Source organism: Necator americanus, chromosome III, assembly GCF_031761385.1.
Source record: "Necator americanus strain Aroian chromosome III, whole genome shotgun sequence".
NCBI classification, from domain to species: domain Eukaryota; kingdom Metazoa; phylum Nematoda; class Chromadorea; order Rhabditida; family Ancylostomatidae; genus Necator; species Necator americanus.
Window position 1 is genome coordinate 4,168,574 of NC_087373.1, and position 12,921 is coordinate 4,181,494.

At 37.8% G+C, this 12,921-nt stretch overlaps 2 protein-coding genes across 2 annotated transcripts; both read left to right on the forward strand.

Annotated features, from left to right (window-relative positions):
- Positions 1–877: 877 nt before the first annotated feature.
- On the forward strand, positions 878–7,725 carry RB195_008567 (uncharacterized protein; the record flags this gene model as incomplete). Its single annotated transcript, XM_013439567.2, has 20 exons — positions 878–913; positions 1,210–1,356; positions 1,762–1,900; positions 1,972–2,054; positions 2,113–2,242; positions 2,680–2,768; positions 3,181–3,282; positions 3,335–3,439; positions 3,536–3,655; positions 3,713–3,780; positions 3,854–3,966; positions 4,617–4,723; positions 5,272–5,370; positions 5,987–6,074; positions 6,128–6,263; positions 6,320–6,413; positions 6,480–6,577; positions 6,679–6,841; positions 6,895–6,952; positions 7,562–7,725. The coding sequence occupies 20 exons, from the start codon at positions 878–880 to the stop codon at positions 7,723–7,725; spliced, it is 2,139 nt and encodes a 712-aa protein (XP_013295021.2).
- A 335-nt stretch (positions 7,726–8,060) lies between these two features.
- RB195_008568 (uncharacterized protein) lies at positions 8,061–12,914 on the forward strand (the record flags this gene model as incomplete). The annotated part of the gene is made up of 12 exons (XM_064195129.1): positions 8,061–8,141; positions 8,779–8,873; positions 8,940–9,021; positions 9,659–9,826; positions 10,148–10,255; positions 10,328–10,516; positions 10,923–10,980; positions 11,327–11,415; positions 11,469–11,577; positions 11,687–11,797; positions 11,858–12,029; positions 12,731–12,914. The coding sequence occupies 12 exons, from the start codon at positions 8,061–8,063 to the stop codon at positions 12,912–12,914; spliced, it is 1,446 nt and encodes a 481-aa protein (XP_064046274.1).
- Positions 12,915–12,921: the final 7 nt, after the last annotated feature.

Below are 12,921 nucleotides of genomic sequence, written 5' to 3' on the forward strand. Positions count from 1 at the left end.
TGTGTTCTTTTGACATTCTCATGTATATTGTAAGGGTAATGCTGAGGTTAAGGGAATTCCTTTTTTTTAAATTCCGATTTTAGAACCGTGCAGTATCCTTGGTGAATTGTTGTCGATTCTGTGGTGATTGCGCCAGTTAGATAGTTATTTAGTATTGTATTTTGAATCAGAAGAGTAAAAAGTTCATGTGATCTGATAAGGTTCAGATTGAATGGAAGGTTGTCACCTAACAGTTACTAGTAAGCATAAAAATTGATTTTGTTAGCCTAACTTCATTCTCTTTTTGAAAGTGGAACTTGGTGGAGCCAAATTACCAGCAGAACTCTTACGCCGAATACAGTTATTGTTTTTGGTAGCTGTGGACTGGTCTTCTGTGAGGGTAGCCGTATTATTGTTCTCTAGGAGGCATAGAGACGTAACTGGATGAACTCTGACCCACCTGATGTATTTTCTACCTTCTACCGTTACGGGTTAGGAAGACTCATTGGGACTGTTTACGCTTCGGGTCATAATTTCGGCCAGATCTGGATTGCGGTCCTATGCGAGTGATTCAATTATTTCCAAACGAAACCTATCAAAATTCTAAGAAGAGCGGCAGAGCATGAAATCAATTTCTATTGGAAATTAGGCTGATCCTTAGAAAGCTCGAAACTGTATTCTCTTTCTATAGAAATCTAAATAAAACAGTGGGGAACGGACATCTGAGCCTCCTCGGTCTTTCATCTCGACGGTTCATCTTCTTGATCTCCGCATCGTAGACACGTCTTATTAACATACATATTGATTGCCAGATATTACGATTTTTCAGATCACTAGGTGATTTAGTTACAATCAGGTGATGGTATTTTACGGGTGATTAGGATGCGAGGAACGTAAAATGGCGACGAATGGTAGCGGGAAGCCGAAGATGAAGGTACATATTGCCATAGTTAGTCGTTAAAACGTTGTTTAAATGTCTTGATGAGCTGAAAAGAATAACAAAACTGATTAAACAGTGAATGACTATGTAGAGCAATATGAGTAAGCGATTAAAACTGACTCGCGCCATTGTTTTTCCTTGTAGTTCATGAAAAGAATAATGATTGACTTGGAGGCTAAGAATTCCTGATTGATTAGTTAATGAAGGTCTACTTTCGGTTGTAGATCTCTGTTATCTCTTTCTAATTCTATTTAAATGAAATTATTTGTGATTTACATATTTATTTTGAGGTGTCCTTCATCATTCGTGATGAAAATGAGCATCGACATCGAGCTGCCGTATCAGCGCTACAGTACGATGCATCAACGGGTCGTCTCTTCTCAGCAGGGAATGACACTATAATTCGACTATGGAAGGTTCCTTTCGCTGGCACAAAGGTTAGGATATAACAGTATGATTTTTTCAGATAGAGAATTTTTTATTTTGGTTGTAAGTAATGATTATGTTACTGCAATTGCGCTTACTTGAGTGAGATTGCTTTTACATAATAAATAATGTGATAGGACCAGTATTTCGTGCTTCAGCCACATCGTAGCAGTATGTGTTGCTAGAAGATTCCATTTTTGGAAAGCAGTGGAACGCTTTTGCCTCTTTTTGATTTTGAACCATCGTCTACCTGTTATTGTGGATTTTTGAGATGTTTGCTAACGACTTTCACTCAGCTGTGAATATTTATTTGCTTTTCTGCTGGTAATTTTGTTAAACCAGTCATTAAGAACTGAAAATGTGTAGTAAAAAGAATTTGCCTTTTAAACCTGTTCTAGTAAATTAATGCGAATTAGGAAGCTTGGCCGTCGGCCAGAAACGGAACCACTCATCATTCTGGCGCTCTTCCTCCTCAGCATGCTATATTCATCCAAGCTATGGAACATCATACAGACTGGATTAATGACATGATTTTGTGCTGCAATGGACGATTTTGTTAGTTCTTAATGTGTTGTTCTATTGTAGGATAAATGATAGTCACTTTCGATCTTCGGTTGTGTTTTCAGTACTGTCAGCCTCGAATGACACCACAGTAAAGGTGTGGAACGCCACAAAGCACTTTTGTATGTCGACGTTGAGGACGCATAAGGTATCGTTTTTGATTATTTCAAGGTTTTTATACGTTTCATTTCTTTTCCGATATTCAGGATTATGTGAGTTGCTTGGCTTATGCAAAAGAACATGAACGGGCCGCAAGCGCTGGATACGATCAATCTGTGTATCTTTGGGACATAGCGACGTTGACAAAACTTACGACAACCAACAATACAGTGACCAGTGAGTTTTGAAGGGGACCAGGCCACTCTGCTAGTCTATACCCTCCTTAAAGTTTATTTTACACATCCGTTCTTTCATTTACTCGTTTAAAAATTCGTTCAGTCCTTTGTATTCATTTATTAGTTTACTCTCAATAGTTATTTATTCCACAGTCACAGCTTTAAAGAGCACTTCTCTCATTATTTATTTATTTTACCCTCTCTTTTCTTTTCTTTTAGCGAACATTTCAGTTATCTCATAACCACATTTTATTTTCCTTATGAACAAAACCAAAATTATCGTTGTTTCAAAGTACTTAGTCGTCGTTGTCTCGTACATTACCTTCATTCATTCCACTCATTCATTAGTTTCATTCATTCACTCATTCATTCATCCATTCATTCATTCCATTTATTCCCTCCTTCATTCATTCATTCGTTCACTCGTATCGTGTTCAGCTTCGTCACTTATGGGCTGTAAGAACAGCATCTATGCGTTGGCTATGAATGATGCAGGAACAGTGATAGTATCAGGAAGCACAGAGAAGGTGAGAAGACAACGAAATCATGTTCTCATTGTCATTTCATACGTCCAGTCCAGTTCACATTCCTACAGTTTTGTTTCGCTGAGTTTGAAAAATATTCTGCTGTTTAAGTCCCAAGTTCGACCTTCTCTGAATCTCGGCATCGTAGAGCATTCTGCTGTTTGACTGTTACTTCCAAAATTTTCAAATATGTCAGAAATATGTAGAGCTGAAGAACTGAGAATATGTAGCACTCAAGGGAATGGAGAGGGGTGCGGAGAGGAAAGGAGAAGGAGAGGAGGGTGAGGAAAAAGAGTGGGAAGGAAAGGGAAACATGAGAATAGAGAGGGGAGAGATCGAAGAAGGTGTTGGGATAGTAAAGAACTGGTTGTTCCTGAAGTGTTTATTACCACGTTTGCTCTAAACTTTGATGCAGGTGCTTCGAATATGGGATCCTAGGACGTGCCAGAAAATCATGAAACTCCGAGGTCATACAGAAAACATTCGAGCGATCGTGATCAGTCCTGATGGAACGAAGGTATTGTGATAGTGGTTGGATTCCGTAGTTGCGGACGTACTGCTGTTTGCAGTGTTTGTCAGCAAGTGCTGATGCAACGGTACGTTTGTGGGATTTGGGACAACAGCGATGCATTGCTACTTGTTTGGCCCATCAAGAAGGTGTCTGGACACTACAGGTAATTTTTAGTTTTTTCTTCCAACTTAAAGTTTTGTCTGCTGCTTACTCTATTCGATACTATGTTACTTCTTGGATGATTTCAACAATTTTATAGACGGACAGTTCATTCTCGTTTATGTACAGTGCTGGAAGGGACAGACGGGTGTTTCGAACACCCATTTGTGATTTCGCTCAAAGTCAACTGCTATTTGAGGAAGATGCCTTTGTGAAACGAGTAAATCCCGTTGAATACCATCTATTATTTGGATTGTGTCAGATTCATTTATTTTAGCTTCTTCTGGACGATCATGACCATCCCACTGCTATTTGGTCAGCAACGTGGAATTCAACTATAAAGAGGTATGGTCGATAATCAACAGTACATTCCGGTTTTGTTGATCTACTGGCGTTCTGATAGTTTGTTTTCGTTCAGATGGCCTCTACCGTCGAATACTCAGCTTTCGATTGGTGATGGTCAGGTGGAAGATGACTTTGGGCACCTCGCTATCAACGCACTGCATCGCGCACCTGATTTAATTACTCCTGGTAGGTTAGTTACAGTATAGGACATCGTCACTCCGTCACATTGATTAACTGACATCGATAAATAGCTGCATGAACTTCTTACGATATTTTAAAACTTCTCCAGCAAATATTAATTGGCTATAGAGGGAATGAGGGAAAAATCAGGAGAAATTTATGCTTTTCTTCGTGACCATGTATATTTGAAAAGAACATTGATAGAAAGATTGTTCTCATCTAGTGTACTTGCTTATTTTACAGCCTAAGTTCTGAAAATCGTAGAAATTCGTCATTTGGATAGGATTTTGAGTTCTTCTCAACCCACCGATGTGAGAGTGCTCTGGTAGGTGAACCTCGCAAACTAAATGTTAATATTGTGGTTTTTTTTCATGTCCACAGAGTGAAATTAGACTATTAGCATCAAAATAATAAATAAAAATAGTAATAAAATAACGTTGTTCTGGTAGGATTTGCCCTGGCAGTTGTGCTATGGCAGCACACTGTCAAAAGTATATAATGTGGTGAATTGGATAAATTCAACTGATAAATTCAGTGAAATGGTAACAGGTTAGCATAGATTATATATCATGTCGACCTTGTATTGTGTAATTTAAGGTCTTAAATAGAGAAACGAATAATTTTTATTGAACAGGTAGTAAAATTTCTGTTTTAAGGAGCAACATCAGTAAAACATGCCGGTATTCTCAATGATAAACGTCACGTGATCACCAAAGATTCGGATGATTGTATAGGACTGTATGATGTGTTAGCAGGGAGAAAGGTAAGCGTTTCCCCCTACCGCAGCCTATGTAGAGGCTGTAGCAATCATGTACTTCGTCCGCATCAATGGTGCAGTGGCAACGCAGTGGTTTCGCGCGCGAATGGTCAAGAGATCGAAACCCGAGTAGCGTTAATTCATCCAGTTCGCACAATTCGTGTTGTGACGAACTTCAGCGAGTAACGCGATATTGAAGCAGACCGTCAGTGTGCAGCTGTAGGGCAGTGCTGCCTGCAGTACATACTGAGGTCTTACAGTACTGTTTTGAGTCTGTATTGTATTAGAATGTATTTCTGTAAAATGTAATTTCTTAATTAAAAATTAAAATAGTAAATAGTAAAGTAATAATAAATATTAGTATTAAAATGGAAACCGTGGGAAATTTTTCTTGGATATTGATGCGGGAACCTGTGGGAAATTTCTTCCTTGTTGATTGAATTTCGAGGTAATGCAGTTTTAGTTGCGCTTCGTTAAAAAAAGGACAAATTAAAAAGCTTGCAAAAAACGTCAGGGTTTGCATCCGTTATGTTTTAAGAAGGATTTCGTTTTAGGTAGCAGATTTCGGAAAAAGATCATTCGAGGATGTTGTGCTGGAGCATAACAGGAAAGTATTTGTACCGAGCTGGTTCTCTGTCGATTACAAAAGTGGAGTGAGTCTTTCATTATGATTTGGAGCATTTTTTAAATTTTTTCCTTTTTACTTCGATTTTCAAATCCTTTTTTTAAATTTAATCTTTTGGAATTTTGAGCGTGTTTATTTTTGAACCAGTCAGCACTCAGCTATAAGAATTGTAAGAAAATCATGCGCAGTATATGCACACCAAGTGCAGCAGCTAAGCTCTATAAAGAAAATAAAGCAACTATATGTCATTTTTTGTCTTCTAGAGGGCTTTGTAGTATGAAATGCAAAACTAAAGGAGATTATAAATGCAGAAAATGCCAAAGAAAACTAAAGAAAACTAAGAAGGGGATCAGAGGTGAACTCGCCTATCTGGGACCGCAGTATCGATGCTAGTGCGACTGATAACGTAAATGAATTGTTGCATAAAAGAGTGATACATAAATTTACTTGATTATATCTTTGTGGTGTTAAATCTACTCATTTCATTACTTATACAATGGATGCTTATAAGAAAAATGCGTTTATTTGTTATGCAGTAAGCATTTGCAAAGTTTGATACCTCAAACGTTGAAAAGTGTGAAACTAAAGTTTTAACGTTGTTCACTAGGAATTTCTCTCTTATGGCGTAAAACATAGATCTCCAGATGCTTCAAATTACTCTCGAGGAAGGCGACGTGTTTTCTGCATGGCTGTCAGCAAAAGACGCTGGTGTAGATGATTCGGATAACAAGAGTAAGTTCCAGAATTTCCATTTGTTTGTGATTTTCTACGCAACGCCTTTTCAGTAAACTACGGTGGAATGATGCTGCGATCACTGTTTGAACATTATCAGCACTGTGATATGGGAGCTGAAGGATCAGAAACAGCTTTGGCGACGGCTGGATATATTTCTATACCTGGTCATACGCCGATTATTCTCTCGTAAGAGCTGGAACGATAAATTAATTAGCTAATACTAGTGTAGTTATTTTTTTTAGAGAAGTTAACGGCAGAACTGTGCTACGCCTCTTAGTACGCGATGCGGCGAATGAGGCTGAATCAGCATGTTTAGCTAAGGATCTACCAGAATGGGTAAGTATCCGATGAAAGGACAATCTCAATCTATTGATTTATTGTTGAATATGTTTTCATTTTAAGATCACCGCAGTTGTGGAGCGCAGCATGCTGCCGAAATTCACCAAAATGCCGTTTTATCTGTTACCCCATGCCAGTCTCAATGTAAAAACGCCGAAAAAGTAAGTTTTTGTGTGTTAAAATGACGTACGTTACGTACATCGTCTGTCCTTTGCACATTTTACGCACCAGCGAACGTCCTTAACGCGATTTCCTACTGTAGAGATCGTCTGTCAGCAACTGAAATGCTACAAGTTCGTAAAGTTATGGAACATGTATACGAAAAAATTCTGAACAGTACGGAGACGACTGTCGGCGAAACTCCAATGCCTGTCCAAATCCCCACGAATATAGAACAAAAAATGGAATTATACTGTAATGATCAGGTAAAGGTTACGGGTTGATGCACTCGGAATACGGATGATCAACTGTGTTTCAGAAGCTCGATCCAGACATGGATCTACGATCAGTGAAACATTTTGTATGGAAACAAGGCGGTGATCTACTTCTGTACTATAAACCATTAAAATAGTTGCGATCGTAGCTATCGTTTTTTGATTTGTCAGTTTTTAGAAAATTCTTTTAGAAAGAAAAAATGCTTCGAATTCTGCAATTTCGGATTATGTGTACACTGATTTTTACATTGCCGATCATGTTTTTCTTTTTAATTTTCAAATCTGGTTATTCATTTTTGCCCTGCACCGGCTCGCACTCTATGCTCAAGAGAGGATTGAGACGTGAGAGTATGTAGTTGAGAGCGTAGCTCATAACCACACTCTTACGATTTTTGGTGCTTCCGGAAATTTCTGGTGATCGTGGTGCAAAGTTTCTCGTAAACTATCAGAAATAAATAGAGATAAGCTTGCGCATGTTTAATCTATCAATTTCTTCGTGTTGATGTACGATTTTTCGCAAACGACCTCGTTTTTTCATGCTCGCACGTGGTTAAAAGCAGCTTTAACTTATTTTTCTTCTTCCCGTGTCTTCTGAGAACAATAAAGAAGATGTTAAAGACTCTTGAATATTGAATTCTCTGTTTGAATTTTCATTAATTTCTTCAAAGGAATATTAAAAGGAATGGATTTAGAATGAATATGTTGATTTAGGTTCAGTTTCCACCCTTTGGTTCTTCCTTGCATCCAATCATCGTGGATGTTTCCATATTTCATCTACGACTTTTTGTTTCTTGTACTACCAGTGCTTCTTATTGTGGAAAAATGAGTGCGTAGCCAGTATTGGGTCCAATTCATGTCTACCTCATTCGAAATGAAACAGTTCCTCATCATCTGAAAAGTGTCAACTGATTGGTGATGTCATTTTTTAAAAGAAATATGCGTCGAACGCAATGTGTGTAATGTGATCTACATATATTGTCATGAACATTCTATTATTTATTGGTTTTCCAGAGATTTTTTTCTGCTTTTTTAGAATTGATAAACAGTAATATGAGATAGAAATTTCTATCATATGTGAGATGTGTGAGGTTCATGTTGCCTCTGTGATATTTCTGATGATTCTTTGAAAGAAATATTCTTGCTGTAGGCATGTTGCATGAAGTCTGCAATTGCACAATTAGATATTGTAGACGTAATTTGACAGCGCAGAATGCGTTCAGCATCTTCGAACGATCTGGGAGTGCCACCAGAGCAAGATCAGGAAGTTATGTGGAACAGTGAGCGGTTTTTGGTAAGCGGTTGTGGTTTTCTTTTCTACACAAAAATTTGGAAACTTCTAAGTTTACTTTTAAACGTTTTCTATGGGCAAGAAACTTTGAACTGCTAACTTTTCGATGATTTTGGTTTTTCAATATTTGTATTAATTTAAATGTACGTGGACCACAGCAACAACTTTAAAGTCATTCATCCGCCAAGAAATAAATTCGACGGAGGTCAGAAAGGGTCATAGGCATGATCTTCAATTGGATCCAGACATAGATTGAATGCGGATGGTGGTGTCTTCTACACTGGCGATCTCTACGCCGCCGCGCTACTTAGTTTGTCACCACTGTCTGTTATTGTTAGGGCGCACTGTTATTTGCATTTTATTTTATTTTATTTCATTTTTTTAAAATAAGGTTACGTTCTGAAATTTGGAAAAAAAACGAATTAGGCAAAAGAGCGGTTGTTCCTTCTATTTTTGATCTATTTATTGGGAATTTCGGAGAGGCTTCAATGGATATAATTAATGAACACCAACTTTTTTCTCGTGGCAAATCCATAACTTCAGAAAGAACTGGTAGAATTTCTTGCCAGAGTAGTGGATTGAGTTGTCGTTGTTCACTGCTGCATTTCACATTCCCATTATATCTTTCAATGTGTTCTAGGAGTTACGAAGAGAATTTCTTTCTGATCGAACGGAGTTCAAAGCATTGGAAATTCTAAAACGCATGATAGCGATCGACGCTAATCAAGTGGATGAGTATGTTTGTCTCTGTTGTTGCCAACCTTTCTCCCTTTATATGTCTTAAAACCACTTTTGCTCCAGAAATGCATGGCTGGAGTGTAAGGATGTGATCTCAATGCTATTAAATGCTATCCCAGTGGCTACACTTCTGGAAACTCAACAGGTGAGGCCTTTTACGAGAATTGGTCTTCTGTCACTCTGTCATCGTTGTAGACTTTTTTAAATTGCGTTCCTCAATTCTTGTGATATTTGTTCTTCGCTTTACACGACTTTTTTCAATGAGCTTGGAATGATTTGCTTTTTTCATCTTTTTTCTTTTAAATTTAACTTTTAAATGTTTGTATAATAAATAAGTAGATAAGTAGGGAAGTGTAACTAACGAAGTAATTGGAAAGATGGTAAAAACAAATATAAATATTACATATATCTACCTATTGCTTACCATACTACATCTACTCCATTTTCTTTATCGTTATTAGTTTTTCTTGATTTTTTTTTGAAATTTTTTTTATTTGATTCTCTACACAACCCTGTTTGGTAAATGTGAAGCATACTATTAACTGTCTTAACTTTTCGGTCAATCCGGTAAATTTTTTCTGTGAAAAGAAACGGTTTTTCCTTACATCGAAAAGTAGAAATAAGCATTCTGAAGTTTTCCAATTGTTCGAAAAAAGGTCCACAAAGAAAATTAGCCAAATAAAATGCTCAGATGCCATCAATGCTGAGCAAAAATCAATTCTCTTACTAACGGTAAAATTTGAATAATTCTTTAAATACTTTGTCACATCTAAGTTCTTCAGATTATGTTACTAACTGCATTGGAAACTTGTCCACCACATGTTGTTACTGCGCTAGCATCCCATCTGACAACTCATCATCAAGTTGCTACACCGTTGCTGAACGGAGTCGCACAGGCTGTGTCAGTGGCTTTTGCTAGAAGAATTAATGATCCGGAAACGTATGAACAGGTGAGAAGGTGTATTTCGATGAACATTGTCTTTTTTCTTTTGCTTTGTTTTGGTTTTTTTTTTTCTGCAAGACATCTTTATAAAGATGTATAGGAAGTTTTACCCTTTGTACATTCCGTATTTCCTTTGTACGTGTCTAACAGTAGCTTGGTCAATTTTTTATTCTTTTTTTGAGAAAAAATAGGATTTTCATGCTGAGATTTTAGAAATTTGCTGCTTTGAGCTGGTTCGCAGTTTCTGCTTAGAAACATATTTTTGTATAAAGTGTAATTGAATGGTTCTTAATGTATATTGAATAGTGTTCAACTCAATGGTTTATAGTTGGCGAAGTTACTTGCACCGGTGGCAAGCAACCCACAACTTTTACAAGAACTCGAACATCAACTGTCGACCACCAAAAGCTCAGAACACCGATTCAAGGTTTACCAGGTAACCGCAAGTCTTCTATTATTACAGTGATAATTTGAGATTCATCTGAAATCCAAATTTGATCTACTGTAGGTGCTCCTTTGTGCAATCCAACGAAATTTGTACACCCCTGCATTGGCTCCACTGCTGAGGAGGCTGGTGGACGAATTGTCCTCCGACGACGTGCTGGTGAGGTTGGCGGCAATGGACGCGTTATCCGATGCAGCTATAGCGTCACCAGCTAGTGCAGCTGTTGTTAACGAGTCAGGAGCGCCGCAAAAGGTATTACGGCAATGTTGAAAATTTTATAGTAGAATTGAAAAGGTGAACTGAGCAGGTCAGGAAGATTGGAAGCCTCCTTTTCGAGTTAAAAATGGATGGAAATCTGCGAGAGCTCGTTGCAGTCTTCATTATTCCATGATCTCTTTTAGTCTGTCCCTCCGTTGCGTACTTAAAATCCGCTGCAAGTCATGCACTGTAGCCGTGAACTACTATCCGCGAAGGTAGTAATTTGATGGTAGTAGATGACTTCTTAGTGGCGCACGAACCTAGTAAAAGGCTTTCATGACGTTCCCAAGATGGAAGAATGTTCCTTACCAAGCACGCGGGCCCCGATTACCTTTTCAAATGCTAATAAGAAATAATTTTTGTGTTTGTGTTCACATGAAAGATCTACGATCTATTTCAGATCTACGAGTTGTTACAGAGCAGCAAAGAAGCACCAGATGGAGGCTTCATTTATCCTTGTAAGTCTTGTTATTCTCTGAAATATGAATCAGAGCATTTATTTTATTATTTTTGCTTTTGTTCGATTAAATTGTTAACGAAATTTACTCCGTTCGTATGCTGCTAGAGTAGTAGCGCCACTGAGCTAGAAAGAAGTTGACATTGGCGTTGCTATTCTCGCATTTGTATTTTACATTTTTTACATTGTACAGTATTTTAATCATTTGATTCATTTACCAATGGGTGCGGCTAAAACCACTCTCTTTCTTTTCGGTTCTCACAATTGAGATTAGAAATTTAAATGATTGGAAATGTATAAGTATTAGTTCTTTCAGTACTATTTTCTCTCAATATTTTTTCTTGCAGCATGCGTGAAATTCTTTGGAACATTGAGTCGGGTGTATCCAGATATCATCAATGTATTTCCTTCATTTGTACCAGCTGTTTTTGATATGGTATACAGTTCTAACGGTTGTTTATTATTAGTGATTATTATATTGTATTCCAGGTTACGCATTTCGACCTTGTTGAGGCATCACAAAGAGCGCTTGCGTTTGATACTTTTGCGCAAGTCGCCTATAAAGCAGAAGCGAAACAAAACCTGCAAACTTTGTTAGGTTAGTCCAACCGCTAAGCTGAGTGTTTACATTTTACGTTGTCATTGTTTACGTTATTTACGTTATACATATTGTTTGCACCGATCGTTGACTGGCCAATATTATTTAGGTGTTGAAGGCGTTAGGAGAGCGTTGCAAGCTCTAGCGGCCTCCATATCCAGTGGACCAATAGAGTTACGTGTCCGTCACCTCGACGCAATGGCGACTCTTTTCGAGCATGGTACTGATCCGCTAGTGATTCACTTGACTTGATTGGAACCGTCTGATTACTCCATTCTAGGAGAGGACCAATTGTTGTCGCAATGGTTCAGCCATATGGGCTCACCGATGCCAACAGTACTGATGAGCCTGGTACAAAAACCGTTCCCGGACTTGAGAATGGCATCATTACGCACATTTGCGTCATTACTTTCGCATCCGTTTGGTATTCAAACTTTCCTTGCCGCATCAGGGTAAGTTTTTCTTTTTTTCATTTTTTTTAGAGTCTTTTCTTACTTTCTTCTTTCTTCTGCAGTACTTCTGCAATTTGCTAGTTTTGAGCCAGCATTTTTCTATTCCTAATAGTCTTAGTATTAATAGGTCATAACTCTAGCAATATGAGAGGCCGCTTTCGGTAAGATATTCGAAATCACTTGAAGTAACAACAACTTCCGGTTTTTAGCTTGCTTGCTTAACACTTTTAAGGGTTACTTTTTGGCATAATCTTTTTTTTTCAAAGTTTTAAGTTAGTTGGTTTTAAGTTTTTAAGTAAGATTTTCAATAGTTTTATTCAAGAATTCTTGTCGTTACTTTCTAATCTTGTGCTTTGTATCTTGATTGGAAGAAAAGAACTATACGCATATCATTTCTGTCTAGCCCGATACTTTAGGTTTGTTCCTCTTCTTTTCTGTCTGTGGCAAAACATCGCAATTTTTGATATTGTATAACCAACAGTTTAATAATATGCTGAAAAGTGAAATGAATTCTGTTTCTACAGTTTCTCTTCCTCTATCAGCGCCTTTAAAATATTGTTCCCGATTACCTTAATTTGCGTCTAGATTTAAGAAGAATTTCTGTTGGCATGCTCTTTTCCTGTTCTTTGTTCTGCGGAAAAAAATATGTGTGCTACTACTGGAAATCCATTGAAATTTCTAAACCTCTTGAATGTTTTCAGCTTCTTGGACTGGTTGCTGAATCCATCGACTGAACACGAATGGGAAGCCGGTCGACTAAAAGCTGACATCATCCGGGCGCTAATAGCAAGCAATTCCCCGTTAATTGATGCTCCACTAAAATTGAGGATGCAGGCATATTTTGTGGCGCCGAAGCGAGATCCAGAAGTCGAGATGATGTTGTGATAGTTTG